The sequence below is a fragment of the Betta splendens genome, chromosome 1 (genome assembly GCF_900634795.4).
Source record: "Betta splendens chromosome 1, fBetSpl5.4, whole genome shotgun sequence".
Taxonomy (NCBI): domain Eukaryota; kingdom Metazoa; phylum Chordata; class Actinopteri; order Anabantiformes; family Osphronemidae; genus Betta; species Betta splendens.
The window spans coordinates 9,726,987-9,744,793 of record NC_040881.3 but is presented as its reverse complement, the minus strand read 5'-3'; the positions used below and the strand labels follow the sequence as shown (position 1 = coordinate 9,744,793).

At 46.8% G+C, this 17,807-nt stretch overlaps 1 protein-coding gene across 28 annotated transcripts in view; it reads left to right on the top strand.

Moving 5' to 3' along the window:
- Positions 1-17,807, top strand: part of ptprdb (protein tyrosine phosphatase receptor type Db) — a 97,675-nt gene that overhangs the window by 47,241 nt on the left and 32,627 nt on the right. For all 28 annotated transcript variants that reach the window (XM_055510238.1, XM_029155148.3, XM_055510176.1 and 25 more), the window contains 3 exons: positions 4,445-4,594; positions 13,336-13,481; positions 14,550-14,691. In XM_055510238.1, the coding sequence (XP_055366213.1) occupies positions 4,510-4,594; positions 13,336-13,481; positions 14,550-14,691 (373 nt within the window). In that variant the 5' untranslated portion in view covers positions 4,445-4,509. The remainder of the gene's footprint in view (positions 1-4,444; positions 4,595-13,335; positions 13,482-14,549; positions 14,692-17,807) is intronic.

Genomic DNA, 17,807 nt, shown 5'->3' with positions numbered 1-17,807 from the left:
CCCATTATTCAGCAGTGTCATAACAATGTAGATTTTCATCGTTCATGTGTTAGAGGCGGGAGGTGGGCAGGATTTTATGCAGATTTTTTTATTTTTAAGCAACTTAAAACAGGATCCTTCTATAGATAGAAGAGCTACAATATTTTTTTTTAACTTTTAAATACCAATGAAATACTTAAGTCTTCGTGGAACACAGAAATATGTGAAATTCCTGTTTACGGTTTTATTTAGAAGAAAAATACTGCTGAGAAGGAATTTTTTTTATAGGTAGCGTAGAACGGGAAAGGAGCAGGAGTTGTGTTAAAGGCGAGGAAGGAAAGGTCAAATCGGAGGAAGGGAGGGAGGATGGGAGGGAGGCAGTGTTGGGGGTCCAGAGGATGTGATAAGCTGAGTTGAGCCACACAGCTGAAGTCTTCATCCCCCTCAATCACATTTGAACTTCCTCTCCTCTCAGTTTGTCTTATTGATTTCTTGTGTCCCGATCGCTAACTCAAATTACTGCTGAGACTTTTGGAGCTTTATCTCCGAGTAAAAACACCAATTTGATCAGTCGTCCAGTAGCTTGAATGGCGAAGCTGTCGACTGTCGGCGTTGGATAAACTGATGTTGGCCTGTTGATCAGCTACAAGTTGAGTCTTTATAAGCGAAGCGGTAGATGAGACGCAGCCATTTTCCCTTCCTAAAGCTGAAGAGCTGAAAGGTGAGTTCACAGTGCACACGGCTGAGACGCGTCCAGTCATTTTGGGGCATGATAATTAAATATTAACGTGTGTATAATTTTTTCATGGCTTCAAGCTTCGGATTTAAAAGTTTTTGCTCCTCCTCAGCTTGTTTCAAAAGCTCCTGTTGGGTCAGACTGCGACGTCTGCAGGTGAAGGTCAGGGTGTGGATTTGACCTGTGAAAAGCCACGTGCAAACAAGGGGAAATGTGGCTTCTCGTTGTGCAGGAGATGTAAGTCATCAGCCTCTGAGCGCTACAGGATACAGTGCGTACGGCCGCTGCAGCGCTGAGGATTACTGGTGCCCAGCTCCATGCGGCACATCAAAGCGCCGCCTCCCTCCCAGCCTCTCGCAGCTCCGCTTTGTTTGCGGCGACGGCTGCTGCATTTTTTTTTCATTTTTATTTTTTATTTTTTTTGCAAATCATATTTCCGTGCTGCTCGTTATCCAGCGCGTCTGCTCCTCCGATAGCGACAAGGCGCGTTTGATAAAGCTCTGGTATCAATTTAAAGAGCTGTTAAATGATCCGCTGATGTGTCACGCGACTCAAAGCGCGACTTGGACGATCGACGGGTTATTGGTGGACAGTGTGGGTTGGTCCAGCCCCCCAAAAAAAAAAAAAAACACAAAAAAAAAACAAAAAAAAAAAAAACAAAAAAAAAAAAAAACACAAAAAAAAAAAAAAACAAAAAACAAAAAAAAAACAAAAAAAACAAAACCCCCCCACCCCACCCCCCCCCCCACCCCCCCCCCCCCCCCCCCCCCCCCCCCCCCCCCCCCCCCCCCCCCCCCCCCCCCCGCGACCTCCCGTGACCTCCAGGGCCCTCGTCAGGCTGGAACACACAGCTTGTTTTTCCCCCGTTTGGCTTATCTTGTTTTTCCGTGCAGCGCTATGATGCAACAAATACAAATTGACATTTCTGTCAGTCTACCGCAGTTTCAATAGGCCAACTAGAATAAGTTAATTACTATGTCTAATTGCATTTGGTGGCTCGGCTTTGGGAATATCAAATCAAATTAGAATACGCAGTGTTCTTTTCCCTGGCACACGCTTCGCCTTAAGCTACGCTTTTTAGGATCTGTCCTTTGTCTTTGGCTCCATCTTTCTCTCTCAACATCCCTTCCAGCCTGCACCAGGCCTTCGCTTTGTAGTTCAGCCTCCCCGCTCCCTCATCAGCCACCCACATTCGCTTTGTTTGGCCTTCTATTTTTGGTTCTCCTGTTTAATTTGCTTTTCTTGTTCCTTTATTGCGTGTCTCATTTTGCAACTTTTCATTTCCGTCTCCTAATCAATTATTTTCTCCGTAGTCCAGCAATAGATGCACCACATCAGTGTTTTGGCAAAAAGTTTCATCTTTTCAAACTATATCAAAGCCTTAATCTGATTAACAACCATTTACTCTAATAGCAACTTATCGATTTTTTTTCTGATGATGATGATGATGTAATTTTTTAAATGTATTGATCCATCTATACAGTAGCTGAGGTTTATGAATCACTCGCTGTAATTCCTGAGTGCGGTTGGATTCGGTTGGTGGCAGCTTGTCTCTCATTACGTCCTGTTCCCAATGTGTCCTCCTGTGAAAAACATGAAGCAGTCTGTCATTCTCAGCGCTGGTCTTTGTTCTGTCACAAGCTATCTGTGAGATAAGTGTGACTGATTGCTGCAGGCTCTGGCAAACAGACAGTGTATAATTGAGTGATAGGGACTAATAGAAGAGAATGGCTCAGAGTCCGCGGTCGGCCGTCGGTGCTAACAGCAGCTGCTCAGATTAGAATCTCATGACGACCTGGCTGCGTTCGAGTGCACGCGTTGACTCAGGTCGTCTCTCTTTATGCCTCCGTCGCCGTTCTCGTTTCCTGCTCGAATGTCCCTTTTCTTTTGTCCTCACGCCCGTTCTCGTCCACGCCGCTCCTCGTCCTCTCTCCACGACATCTTAGCTCTTTAATTAACGCGGCGCTGCTGTGGAGCGAGATGCTAAATAATGCAATGTCCGTGTCACATGTTTCCCAGTGGCATCAAATCAGCCGGAGTGATTAATGGCCACACGCGAACGCGGCGACACAAACACACACTCGCCGAAACAGGTCTACTTTTACACATGCAGTAATCAAACTACTTTGAGTTGAAGCAGGTAAATGCAGTTTCCATAAAGTCAGTAGTAGTGGTGCTACTCTTACTACTGTTAACTGCAATTAGTAAAATATAGAAAAATAGATAAACCAGAAGAACTAAACTAAAACTAAACTTTAATTCCTGATGCTAAATAATAATAAAACAAACCACCAAAAAAAATGTGGGTTGAGGGTAGATTGATTAAGTAGCGACATATTCCTTTTCATACTATATGAGTTTTCATATCTGGTGTATTAGTGTAAATCGCAGTGCGGGGGACTTAATTTGTGCAGATCTAGGTTATCCCAAAGCAATTGTTTCGGACCAAACTAAATGGAAAATCAAGTGTGGTTTTAGCAGGTTGTTGCTGCCGGATTCTCAGGGTCCCGGCGTTCTTCTGCCCCCTCCCCTCCTGTCCTTTTTTAATCAGATAGCTTGTTCAGGAGTGGAGGGGATTAGAACCGCTGCCGCTGCTGATGACTCTGTCCGGGTTTTGGGAGAGCTCACATGCACAGTTTGGCAGGAGGACACACGGCGCCGGCGAGAATATGCACGCGCGTGCGTTCGCAGTGCGTGCAGGGTCGGGACGTGCGCGCGCATGTGCACGCCGCCGGGCAGCGTCTCTCACGCTCACCGCTGTGTGTGGGTTTCTGGGCGACAGCAGTGACCTGCCATGTCTCATTGTGCCGTGTGTTTTGAGCTGGGAGCTTTCTGACACACGGACTGACGCCTGTCCCTCCTGATGCCAGACACTCACGCCACGCAGTGCAGATGGCGGAGAGGCAGACAGGCAGGGCGAGCGACGCACACACACACACACAGTAAAAAGGCCAGAAAGAACATAGGAAGTCACGAGGAAGACACATGGTGGAGAAATTAAGTATGGAGTCTATTTAGAACAATCCAGGGCGTTGAAATACGCATGCATGTGAATGTAACAGGTGTGTGTACAGTCGGAGAGAGAGCGGTCTATGAAGGGACTTCATAGGATGAAGGATGAAATGACAGAGCTGGATGCTGATCCAGCAGCGCGGGCTGCAGATAAGACCACCAGGCTCCGCCCACTTTAATCTCGCCATCATGAATCAATCTCTCCTTCCATCCGCCGGCGTTCCCTGTTTATCGCTCTGAAATTGCGCCGACGTGCATTCGATAGGAATCCGGCGTGTGATCTGCTTTGGCGGTTGTGTAACGGCTGAAGGACGAGAGGAAAAGACACAGACGCCACGAACTTTGGAAGTTGGCTGATGTTTTGAAGCTAAATGTTTGCCATAAATTGAAATTCATCAACTCTTCTGTGAACTCTCTCTCGCACGCGCGCACACACACACACACACACACACACACACACACACACACACACACACACACACACACACACACACCAAAAACACACCTCCGGCGATAAGTGTATGGTCCTAATGAAGCGAGAAGAAGAGAGGCAGCTGCATAACTAGAGTGTAAGGCCTAGAGGGAATGTACTTCTGTGTGTGTGTGCGTGTGTGCATGCGTGCGTGTGTGTGTGTAACCATAATGTCTGAAAGTCTTAATTTGGATTGGATGCTAATGAGGATATTTTTCCTTTCTGCTTCTTCTCTCTGTCTCCAGGTTGTGAGGGCCTGTTTCTGTCATCCTGTTGTACAGTGAGGCAGTGAGCTCACGGTGGATACAGAATGCATGTGTCGACATATCCCATGATGCACTCTGCCAGTCCAGGTCTGCTCCTCCTCAGCTTCCTCTTCCTCGCTGATGCCGACTGTGAGTCCTTTCACTACGTCACCCATGAGCACAATTGACTCTGTAAAAACACACTGAACCACATACTGTACATGTACTGTACCATACTGTATATACCACATGTACTCTGCATATACCCACAAAGTATCAGGTCCTGATTTCCTTTACAAACAACTGGTCGGCTCCTGCTTGCGTAGTATTGGTTTCATCCCGTACGTGTGCTGAGCAGCAGGTTTGATCTGAGGCCAGCTGTTTTTGTCCATCCCAGTATTACTTGGCATCGACAGACAGGCCACATATGGCAAATCAGATAATTTCTCTGCAGCTTGTGTCACTGTGTTCATACCGTGACAGAGACAGTGTGTGTGTGTGTGTGTGGCTAGTATGATGATTTGTTTACATGGACTGTAAAACTTGTTACGGTTCAGTTTACAGTTTTGTTATGATTAACCGCTGTGGAGGCCGTTTATACTTTACGATAGAAAAAGGTTTAAACCTATTTGATTTGCAAAAAGTCAAAATGTATTAATTAAAGTGTTTTTAGGCCCAATTGAATCATGCTTTGGCTTGAAACCAAGCGTGTGATGTGTATTGCAACATGAGCAAACATAGGAATGAGATTCTCCCAAAACTGGATAATTAGCGTTGGCTCTGCACAACTCCATTAGTTTATAGACGACAGTCCTCAGACTAAAGATCAAAGGAAATGACAGAGAGAGAGTGGGAGGAATAATAAAAGAAAAAGAATGCAGGACGAAGCCAGACCAGCTCACCATGCAGGCTGTTACATGTCTGGGAGGAGTCCTGCCAGAGACCTGAGTAATAATGATATTATTAGGGTTTCCTTTGCACATCTCCTTTAAAAATGTTAATTTGTGTGATAAAACAAGTACAATATGGTCTGCGTGTTGGAAGGAGAACGCAGCGTAGCTCCAAGACTGTGGCTGTGCAGTGCTGAGCAGATGAGCACCACCTCTGAACACACAACCCACACAAGCATTCTGTGTGAGCGCACAAAGCGGGTCAGGTCTGAGGCCCTCCGCTCGCTTCCTCTCCTCCCGCCCTCTCGTTCCCGGGTCGGCAGGTAAAGGCCTGGTCGTCCATCAAACCCGGCCTTCCGCCGTGCGAGGGTCAAGGGGGCGGAGGGGATTCATAGTCCGTCTTCCCCCGCCCTCGTCCATCGCTGTTCTGCGCTCCCTTTCTCGCTTCCTTCCTCGCTCGCCCGCTGCCGGTTCTCGGCACGTCCTTCGTAATCTGGCGAGAAAGGAGGGACAAACGGCTGGGGGGGGGGTTGTTTGAGAAAAGGCTGTTCTTTTCCCTTTTTATCTCATTGTGTATGACATGCAATGCCTCTTTTAATATCAACAGCGGGCACTCAGAGATTTGGATGTTGAGAGTTTGAACAGAGGCTGCCGGGGCGCTGACATTTTCGGCTGTGTGTCTGCATGTTTTGAAATGTTAAATGCACTCTGAAAAATTGCTTTCAGTTGTCCTTATCTTCACTCACATTTAATGCTATATGAGTTTAATACGTTTTTAAACGGGGGCCACCTTTCTGTTTACTCCCCTGGGTTTGCACAGTGGCATCGTTTCCCACTAGGGTCAAGCATCCCCTTCTCTTCCTTCACAAGTTCCGCCCCTATGCATGGGATGTGATGACTGCATAGTTCAAATGACCATATATACATATATGCATAAGCTGCACACAAGCTGGTTTCACAATAGAACGGATGCACGGAGGAGCTTTGTGCGTTTGGGAGTAGCATCTCGCTCTTTTCCTCCCTCTCCCTCTCTCTCCCTCCACCGCCACCAATTCTGTTCCTCGGCGTGCTCGCGCGCATGATCCGGTGGATTAAGAGCCGTGCCCTGATCCCGTCGCAAACTAGGCCACCGCCGCGCGTACGCAGCGAGAAGCCGCGCTCCTTCGCGTGTCGCCGACACACGACGCCGCGACCCGGTTCTTCCCGCCGACCCTCGCTTGCCCCCTGAACCCACAAGCTGCGGCCCGTCTCCTCCCGGCTCGGACGCGCCGGTAACAAATCCCAGCGGAAATACGCTGCTTCACAGGGGAAGAAGTTTAGATTGTGCTCAGGGTGTCTCTAGATGGTGTGAAACTCTCGTGTTGCGAAAAACATTTCCCATTTACCTTTGTTTCCCACATAACGCCGGGCCATCAATCAAAGCTCAACCAGTTACTGAAAATATGACCTTTTCATACAAGACATATTAGGCCTGAGCAACACTGGAACCCTAACTTGCTTGTGTTGTGACTAATTAACCTGTCAACTACGTGCAGCCAACGCTCGCATGGCCTTTAGACTCACTGGAATCTGTGAGGTGTTGGAGGCGCTTTCCCACAGTGACACCATTACCACATATTCTAGCCCTTGAGCAAGGCACCAAATGTCAACACGATAGACAGGAACGCTCTTCGGTTACCTTCTGGTATTTTATATTTAGTTTTGCCTCAAGCCATAAGTCTGGACCAGGGCCTGACGGCAAGTTTTGGGAGCCTCGCTTTTGATTCTGTTTAATTTTTTAGCTAAATTCAATTTATGTTTAGTGCTAAAGTGTTATTTACATTAGATGCGAGCATGTTTACAGTAAATCTAAGTGCTTTATCCCGTAACATTAGAGAAACGACCCGCACTGCGAGCACGCTAAGGATTTGTGAGCACTGACACGCGTGCAGGCCCCTGCGTGTGTGGGTACGGCCACCGTTGCCCATTTTACGTGCATGTGCGTTGATTAAAGTAGACACGAGATTAGACAGTGATAAGTATCTAGTTTCGTGCGAGCTCCTTGTCGCTGATGGATGAGGTGCTGTCAGGATCCAGTGGAATGAGATGAACAGGCAGGATCGGCGAGGTCAAAGGTTTCCGCCCCGGGGATTAGTTAAGAGTGTGAAACAGGATCAACCATTTATTTCCTTGGATGGCTCCTGTTTCGTTTAGGTGACTGATTGATATTGCCTGAGTCAGGGAAAGTGCAAAGACAAGGTGAGAGCCTGGTTGACATTATTATCTATAACCAGTGTTTCGACAGGTTAGATCATGATGGAGACTGATGGAATTGTCCCTTTTCCTGGTTAGTGGTAAGAATCAATGGGAAGCTATTCGCTCGATTGATATTATTTGCTGTATTAATGTCGAGTCAATGATGATTAATACTTTATTATTATTAAAATTCACCTCAGGTGATCATGTGCCCCGCTCATCTGCAATGCAATATTCACCCCTAATAAGACAAGGGTTAATTCGAATGCCCTATTTTTACGCTCCCTTGACTTTATTGCAGATATCTGTCTATTGAAGGTGACAGAAAGGGTTAGCATCACAACAACAGCTTCAGAAATCATTACACACTCTGGTGCTGTAGCTGAAGTAGCTATAACACTTTTAATCTTGGTCATCCATCAAAACCTTTAAAAGCAAAGGAGAAGCTGGGAATGAAGGTGAAAGCAAAATAGCAAAATAATAGGGTGCTAGTTATGGATTGTAGTAACCAGCTGGATGATGGATCCATGGATCCTTTACACTCATGCTGAGATCATTTTAATACGGCACACAAATAAGCACAAACATCAATTCTACACAACACAATTAGTTCTCATTGGAACCTTCAGTTCCTTCACAGACAAATAGAAACTGTGATTATCTTGTCAGCATGCAGGTTGAGGCAAAACAGCATTGGGGTAAAATTATACCTCTAATTAGATTAAAAGCTAGGTTTTGCATTAAGGTGACAACTCAAGAGAGAGCGGGCAGGAGCAGGAGAGCGATGGGGATTTATTCTGCAGTCAGTTTTCTGCAGAGTTTTCTCAGAGTACTTCTTTGTGCAACGCATGACATAAAATACTGTAAGGAGGAAATGGTGGGGAAACGTATTGACAGCTTATAATTACAGAAAAGCAGATTACCATAACAAACTGTGATTGTTGATTGTGAAATATTATAATTGTACACCATGACCACCCCAGCTAATTAGGCTGCTTCTAAAAGGAACACTGCGTGCTTAATTGAACTGTGGTTAGCCACAGTGCAAAAGGCTGGCGAACTTTTGCAGACGACATATTTCAGATTTATTTTCTGCCGTCTGAGCAGCGGTTGGAACGCACCACATACTGTACTGTTTGTACGTGAGGTCTGGTCCCAGACTGGCCTCTGGTGCCGTCTCCTGTTAATATTCTGGGTAAAAAGCACAGCACACCTTTTGAGTCAGCACTGTGCGTCACGTTTGGAGCCCAGTGACCCTTTGGACTCCCTCAACAAGGTCTCCATCACCATCTATCAGCGTCAATCCGCGAGCGGGACAGACTGTCTGAGGAGAGGAGCAGTCTGTGTTGATGGGAAAGAAAATGAAGGTCTTCAGCTGTCGGAGCTCCTCTCGGTACGCCACATGGCTGGCTCTCAGCAGAGAGCCCATTAGCAGCTAGCATAGCTATGCACTCGACCGCGACTAACCCGATCTGACCGGCGTTAGCTTAGCGTTAGCTTAGCAGGTGCAGCCATCTGTGAAGGGGCCTGCGGTAGATAGCTTTAGCTTAGCTGTACCGTGGCTGAGCAGTGGTGTGTGAGTAATGCGCCGCGACCAGCACTGAGAAACCCCTCTATTCAGCTTTATGGGAAGCCGGCTCTGACCCAGTAAAGCGGTGCACCCAGTGGGTCGCCCATGTGTTTCTGATGACCTGTGTATAAAAGAAGACCCCATTCGATTAAATCATCCCCTTGTGTTTCTAACAAATTAACCCTGATTAAGCGAGCACTAGCCAAGCCCTGGGGCAGCTATGGTGGTTAAGTGGCATGCTAATTGGACACGCATTACTAAAAAATGCTCATTTTATCCTGTGCTGTTGCAACAGTGTAGGAATAATATTGGTTACATCAGCGGGAAGCTACTGGCTGCACAGCGATGTAAAAGCAATCTAATTTGAATCTAATGCTCTATGTTGAATTAGAGAAGCTGTTAGCAAAGGTTATGGCCTTTTTCGCCAGATGTTTCCTGACCGACACGTTTCTGCGCTGCAGCAGGCCGATGGCTGTCTGTGTGCGTTCACGGGCCCCCGCTATCCAATTTCGTTTCCAGTGCGAAAGCCAGCAGCTGATAATTTGCTCTTGATGTGCCGGTGTGATGTTAATGTGTTTTAAGTTATGCTTCTGGCCGGCTGCCCACCCACTCTTGAGGCTGACTGTCGTGGCCCCGGCTCCGGCTCCGATATTGGCCTCGTTCCTCAACTTGTCTGACAAGCCTGACTCAATTCTCGTCGGGGAAGTCATCAGCTTTCCGCCCACCATCGCATACAGCACTATGCAGCTGGATCTTTCCCTGGCAGAGACTGCAAATTAGTCATTACATGCCTAACTATCAGCACAAACGCACCACATACGCACAGAGACTAAAACGCGAGGTGCAGGCACAATTGCTCGGAGATTTGTACCGACATCCAAAGCAGCCTTTTCAGATGCGATCACAACTTCAAATACGCCGACACAAATACCCACAAAAGCAATTAATGCGTGTGAACGCTCTCATCCACGGATGCGTGTGAAGGGGATGCGCCTGATATAGATCTGATCGGGAAGTTCAATAACCATTTATCTACCTTCCCCTCTGAGGGATGATCCACAATTTAGCCCCCGAGCAGCAACAGGACTGAGCTCACACAGACACACACAGGATTAGCTACTGTTAATGTCTAGGCCCCCCCATCTGCTCCTTTTAGCCCAAGCTATTGTGTTTTCCTGATAAAAGCTTAGCTCACTTATTCTATATTCTTATCATCCATTTTATACTTACATGGTACAGTAGGTAATCTAACATCTCAGAGCTTCTGTTTCCAATTTCTTAAATCGGTACATCCAGTTTTAGACGTAGGTCAGTCGTGTTCTGCAGAATAAATTTTTGTTCATTTGATTTATGCTTTTTCGCATGGAGCCGTTTAAGTGATTGCAGGAACACAAGATGGGGCCTCAGGGCACATACAGTACAGTAGCTCTGACAGACTTGAGAAAGCTGTAAAGGATTGAGTTCAGTTCACTCGCACATGTGCCCCTAAAATGAATCATAAATTGTAGTGTAAAGTTCCATCACTTTACACTATGCATTTTATATAATAAACCCATTTCCTAAACAATTCTTTGGTTTCGTAACATATATTATCGTCACACTTTTGTTTTCTCCCTGGCATTAAAAGTATGAAAGCCACATATTTTTTTCTGAGAAATATGTCCTTTGCATTTCTGAATGATTATAAATTCAGCTTCACAATCTTAATACTCTGTATTCATAAATCAGACTCCCTGAAGGTTTGCGTTGGCATCTGTTCCTACAAACTTGATCTCTCGGAGCGTCCCTGTAGGTTAAGACAGCATCTGCCAGCTACAGTACGTCCCTGTTGTCTCCTACATAGCGCCATTAGCTTCATTGTGTCTTGCTGTTTGTCTTTTTAAAGTGTGACTCGTCTGGACCTCTACCGCCCCCATGATGGTTCATTTATCCAAATATGGTCGTGTCTTATTCTGAAAAGGTTAAAATACTTCTGTCTGTTTTGTTGATTTAAAAAAACATAAATGGAATGAACTTTAACCCTGGGATCAAAGTTTATCACACATCTTTAGTCGCGGCTCAAAAGTGGTGCAAAAAGGGGAGTTTCTAATCCGCGTCCCTGCCATCTGCTCACATGCCGCTGCATGGCGACCTTTATGTAGGCCACGCTCCATCCACCCTTTGATTGACACTGTCTAAGTCCATGTAAATCTGACTGGTAACTCATCCAGCAGTTTTCCATCTTTGGTCATGTTGAGGAGAAGAACCATGCGGCACCATCGCCACAGCTGAGATGAGTCTGAATGTGAAGTCACTGTAAGACAGAAACGGGGAGAGAGGAGGAGGAACGATGGAGAGAGGAGGCGTCAGGAGGAGGACAAACTCAAAGAAAGGTGCTTGAGCAAAGAGAGAGAGGAGGACGGAACAGAGTCAATAAAGAGAGGGAGGAGAAAAATAAGAGAGAAGAGCTGCAGGAGCGAGATGGGAGAACACCCCCCCCCCCCTTATTAAGTCAGTCAATGTGACAGGAAGACTTATGTAACACCCCAGAGATGGAGGGAGGAGATGGAAAAAGAGTAACAAGGAGGAGGATGAAAGACAGCGCTGGAAGAGCAGCTGTGAAGGGAGGAAAGGAAGTGATTCAGTGCTGAAGAATTAGGAGCAGGGTGTAGAGATAAGGGGTAAAATATGAGAAAGAGAGCGCGTAAGACAATTAAACAGGAGATATAGGAAGAGAGGGATCAGGGCTGGAACGACAGAGAGGAGCGAGGAAAGATAAAAAAGCAATTGAAAGGTCTACCGTGCCTTTTAGTATGGCTCCGCTGGCTTTACACTTTTCATTTGTTTTGTGGGGGAGAGATTAGCACGAGGATTAAGAGAGTGATTCTCCTGCTCCTCATTCTTTGTTTCCCTCGCTCTCTCCCTCCCGGGCGGGCGTGTGCTCGCTCAGCCGTGCCACACACACACGCACGCGCGATTTCTTCCGATCGCCGTCCGTTTCAAACAAGTCGATGAGAAGTTACAGAAATGATACAAAACAGGCATTCGGAAAGGTTTGATCTGTGGAAGAAAATGGAGCCGAGGGGAAGGTCGAGCCCCTCCATCAGTAACGCGGGGAGACAGGCAGCTTGTCCATCTGACGGGCAGCTGAGGAGCTCTGTGGTGGGACACAGCACTCACCTCATTCAACCCGGTTGAAGACAAATAATGAGTAACTCACAACACGCACACACACACAAGCTGTTCCAGCCAGTCTCTGCAGGAGGCCTGGCCACGAGCCACTGAGGTGTGGAGGTGATTGGACAGCTTGGGGCTCTGGCCGCGTTCGTAGGTACATCTGGCTCGCTCGCTCGCTCGTTTCACCCTTCCTCTCTCTCTCTCTCTCCCTCTCGTCCGCGTCCCGCTCGTCTTTACCTTGGCCACTCGTGCCCTCCTCACCCGTTCTGCTCCCCCTTCTGCGTCTCTCTCTCTCTCTCTCTCTCTCTCTCTCTCTCGCACGCGTGTTCCCTTTGTACCGGTTCCGCTCTCCCCGCGTCTTTAACTCCGGACTCCCTCTTTCTCGCTCCTTCTCTCAAAAAGCCTAGATTCTCCCCCTCCTTCCTTTTAAACAGCAAAAAGCAATTTCTCTCCCTTTGTCGGGGTGGCTGGCGGTAAGCCCTTAAGTAGGGATTTTCTGGTTTGGCTGGAATGCCATTAGGCGAACTGGCAGTGACGTGCCGTGACTGACGCGGCGAATCTTTTTGATGTCATGATGTCACAATCCAGCAGTGGCTGTGGTTATGATATTGTTGGCGTCCGCGGGAACGAGGGGCTTTAGTGGTCATGTCAGGAGTAAGTCTTCATAATTCCTTTATGGCACAGAAATATTAAGCTTCTTTGGTGCTACGGGGACATTTAGTGGAACTTGCACATGTGCACAGAAAAACACACACACGCAGGCACAACTGCACTGGAGAAAACACACAAAAACCCGTCACGCTGTTCAGCAATATGCTAAATGATTTCATCTGGACTTCTGTTTTATTCAGGCCGCACAAACACACACACACATCTGGAACACGCTCTTTAGTACAAGTGTTCAAGCTGCATAAAAGATTATAGCATTAATATTACATCCATACAGCAAATATATAAGACTGATAGAGATGTGTGAAGAATTATTAACGTTAATTAAATTAATTTTCACCAACAATTTCACCTTGCCTCTTTTCGCGCAGCACCTCCAAGATTCACACGGACCCCAGAGGACCAGACAGGAGTTCAGGGGGGAGTGGCGTCCTTCGTGTGCCAGGCCACGGGGGACCCCCAGCCCAAGATCGTCTGGAACAAGAAAGGCAAGAAAGTCAGCAACCAGAGGTTTGAGGTACGACGCCGACTTCCCGAATCCCTGAAATGTGAAGTCATGCGTGTCCATTAAGCACTGGGGGGGAGCCGGACTGCCTCGCTTCTGTAGGTCAGACATGAAATAAGCAAACCATCTGCTCTGGGTCAAATTAATATTTTCTTACACAAATGTGGAGCGTTGCGTCGCCGTAGCTTATGGCAGCGGATTTGCTGCTTTTACAGTATATCTTAAGCCATTATAAACTGAACGTGCAATATTTGACGACACGGTGATCTGTATGAAAATAGTGAAAGGCAGATTATTAATGAAGTAGAATATAATAAGATGAATGAATTATATGTAGATTGGATTAGAGTGCACGCTGACTGCACGCGGCGCATGCTAAAATTAAAGATTTGATCAGTTTACTTGCTTCGTTCCAGTCCCAGTCCAAAGGTTACACAACAGTGTGAAAAGCTGTCTGCTCAAACTCCTCCATATGTCAGATGACGCCTCGGGCAACAGTATATGAGATTCTTATATGATCGGCCTTATTAGTTTCCCGCAGGCTATAAATCTCTGATTATATCCCCCCACCTCACAAGTCGTTGTTAGACGGAGATGTTGAAGCAGCTGGCGTCACCTTAAGCTCTGGGTGCTTTTCCACTTTAATAAGCTGAGATTCCTCCTAGGTTGGAGTTCATCCTGGTGTCCTCCTGTTTGTGATTAAATCACTCGGGGAGATATTTTATTTTTAATCCGCCTTATATAGGTTGCAACTAGCTACTGTATATTCCTCTGCGCCGGCCTGTCTGTCAGGATTTACGGTGGGATTTCTTTCTACTGACCTTCAGTTAGAGGGACTCTTCTGAGAATCCACAACGCAGATGGACACGCGTGTGTGAGTTACGCAACAGCATCGTAATGTGCAGTTTAGTGCAGGATTTGAACAAACATGACCAGGACATGAGACATAGGCCGCGACAAAGCACTGACTGTACTGTATGTGCGAGTGGGTGAATACAGGTGCTGCAGCTCGTGGCTGAGGATCCACTCCGACCCGTTACGTGCCCTCGTCATTTTAAATTGCCTTCTTCTTGCGCACAGGTTATAGAGTTTGACGACGGGTCCGGCTCGGTCCTGAGGATCCAGCCTCTGAGAACCCCGAGAGACGAGGCTATTTATGAATGTCACGCCTCCAACTCTGCAGGAGAGATCACTGCCTCCACCAGATTAAATGTGCTACGAGGTCAGAGTGTGAACACACGCACGCACACACATTAGTTTCAATGAATAATTAATAAGTTCTGTTTGAAATATGAGCTATTAATTTACTATTATTGTCATTTTTTCTACTGTTTACACAGTCAAGACTAAATCCTTCATACCCTCATTATTTATTAATTATTTATAGACCAGTCATAGAAAAGGTTATAGTTGTTCACTAGTTCGATACAGTAAACAACAAAATGTTCTGCCTTCACATATATTAGCTAAATTAAATAAACATATAGTTTAGAGCTTGTGTTTCCATGTGACAGTTGCCTGGAGTTGTCTTTCTAACATAACGATGGAGACCTCACCATCGGCGCTGCTAATGTAGATATGGATTCCATGCGAGCGCGAGCCTCGGCCGCTGCGGTAGATAGTTTTGTTAGTGTTAGCAAAAGTCCATTAATGCAGATAGTGGTGTTAGTGTTAGTGGAGTCCATTAGGAGAACATTATGCACCGGTAGTTTGAAGCTCAAGAGTGTCTTAGTGAGTGAAGCTGCTCAAGTGTGGATAATCACATCGTCTGCCTTTACAGTACATGCTCGTGGGGAAAGGACCCGCAGCTCATTGTTCTTGCATCTCGCCTCCTTCTCTCTCTCTCCCTCTCTCCATCCTGTCTCTCCGAGGGGTAATAATGTATCCTGCAGTTCTTTTCCACTCCTTTCTGATTCTGTCTCGTCTGTGTCTTTGTCTCCCCTAAAGTTTACACCCTCTTACTTACTCTCCCTTTTCTCAAATCTTTTTATACCTTTCTGCTTTAGTCTCTCTCTCGCTTTCTCACTCTCTCTCTCTCTCTCTCTCTCTCTCCGTCTCATGCTCTTAGGTCCGCTACACAGCAACCTCTAAATTATTCACGTCAGAACACTCTTTGCATCTTCTGCGCTGTTCCGCTCCATTCGTCCAGAATTTTTCCTGTCCCACATGGTTGTCATTGTATCTCAGTGCCTCTGTGCGTGTGTACTTGTGTCTCCGCTGCAGCTTTTCGTATTACCGCACAAACATATGCATTCGTATGGCTTGGACCAGGCGTGCGCTGGGTTGCACAGTGCACGGGCCGAGGTTCTTTATGTAGCGATCCGCCTCTTCCTACCTCTCTGAGGAGCCATTGTGTTGCGGATGAACGAGAGGCCGCCTGGGAGCAGCTAATAGCCACTGATAGACTGTCAGTCCAAATGGCAGCGAGAAAGTGCACGCGTGTGCAGAGCCACACAAAGACACGCGCAGAGTCTTGTCAGTCATGTCTCCGCGTGTCCCCTGGCTCCGTGGAGACAGATCCAGTGACTGAGAGACTGACTGACAGGAGGGATCCAGTGTTAAGGTCAGCCAGCTTAATTACTGGGAATTAGAACCGGGCTAATTGAAATCTTGGCTTCCAGTAAATTGTTGTGATTAGCAGCGGCTGAAATTATAATAAACTTTAGAGTAATTGTATCCTTTAGGATCCAGTGTGTGCGCAGATAATGTATAATTTATGGTTTAATAAAACTTTGCAGTGACTCTAATGGAGGCGTTGTCTAAATGGATCTTGACATATTTAGAGCCAAAAAGAAAAGTAAAGTCAATCAGAAACTATATTCATTTACATTTCTAAACGTTAGCTATGAACTATTTGGGTTTATAAAGCTATATAAAGTTGCAAACATGGCTACATGGACAAAATGATTAGAGAGAAACAAGCAGCCAGATCATTTCTCATTGTAAAACTTATACTATAGAAATGTAAACACACACAGTGCCTGTTAGCATGTTCTAAATATGTTGTGTTAGCTACTGTAGTATTCAAAAGTAGCAGCAGAAGAGAAGCTCAGTGTTGCTGTGATGCTGGACTGTCATATTCAGTTTCCATTTATTGCACAGGCGTCAATTTTATTGTGTGTTTCCTTTATGTGCGGTATTTCCTGATCCAGTCCTGGATGATAGAAGCAGGTTTTCGTGCAGGGATCAGACGTGATATTTTAATGCGGGGGCCAGGTCGCGCCTCGGTTCCCATTACTGTTAAAGCCAGAGTTCACTTGCAGTCGACTAGAAATGCAGATGACAAACCCGGCAAGCGGACGTGTGTGGATTTCACCGTACGCAGCGGTTCCCATGATTGTGCGATCGGGCTTTTCTATGAGCTGTGAAATAATCTGGATCGCTCACAGTGGAAACACTGAAGTGGGAGAACGTCCAAATGAAACAGTGAGACGTGTGGAAGGCTCCTCACTCAGCAGAGTGTAGGGTTACGCATCTGGTCCGACCTCAGGGGGGTTGTAACTGTTACTGTTCAGAGGCACAGTCCCCCACACACACACACACACACACACACACACACACACACACACACACACACACACACACAGCTTTGTCCCAAATCCACTGTGGTGTTACTTACACCTGTCCTCGTTAGACTGGTGCATGCGTTAGCGTCTGTCCTTCTCATCAGCCCTCGAAAGCTTTCAGATGTATCGCCTCGCGCGCTGTCATCTTTCAACTCGAAGCGCCTCGCTCGTCACTGCGTGCATCTGTGCGTGTGCCTTTTCCTCCCTCTGGCCCCTGCACACCTGCACCGGCGCACATCTGCGGCTGTTTAGTGCACGCGGGCGACTAGAGACGCGCGATCTCAGGGAGTCGCATCCTAACTGCACGTCCTCAGTGTTGAGTGCAGAGTCCCACCCCAGGTAGATGAAATAGAATGTATTATTCCTGCCTATGAGGGGCTGGCTTTGAAGTGAGCGTCTGCATAATGAAAGCAGAGAGAATCAGGATTATTATGCCGTATGGGTCCCCTGCGCCGTCTCCCTCTCTTGCGTCTGTTTTTCCTCTTGCTCTCTCGGCCTGTTTTTCCTTCTGCCGCCGTGTGCGTTCTCATCATCCTCCACTCTTTCCGCCGCGTTGCTACACGTTAGTTTGCCTTCGCCGGCCGCCCACACAGACACGCTCACATGCAAACACCTTCTCATCTTGTTCCCTGGGTTTATTGTGCCCGTGTTTCCATTTGTCGGGCGTTGTGATTGATTGAAACCGGAGCTGTTAAAAGGCCACACACACACACACACACACACACACACACTTGTGAAGCCTGTGTCTCACGACCTGTCGGCTACGGTTCGA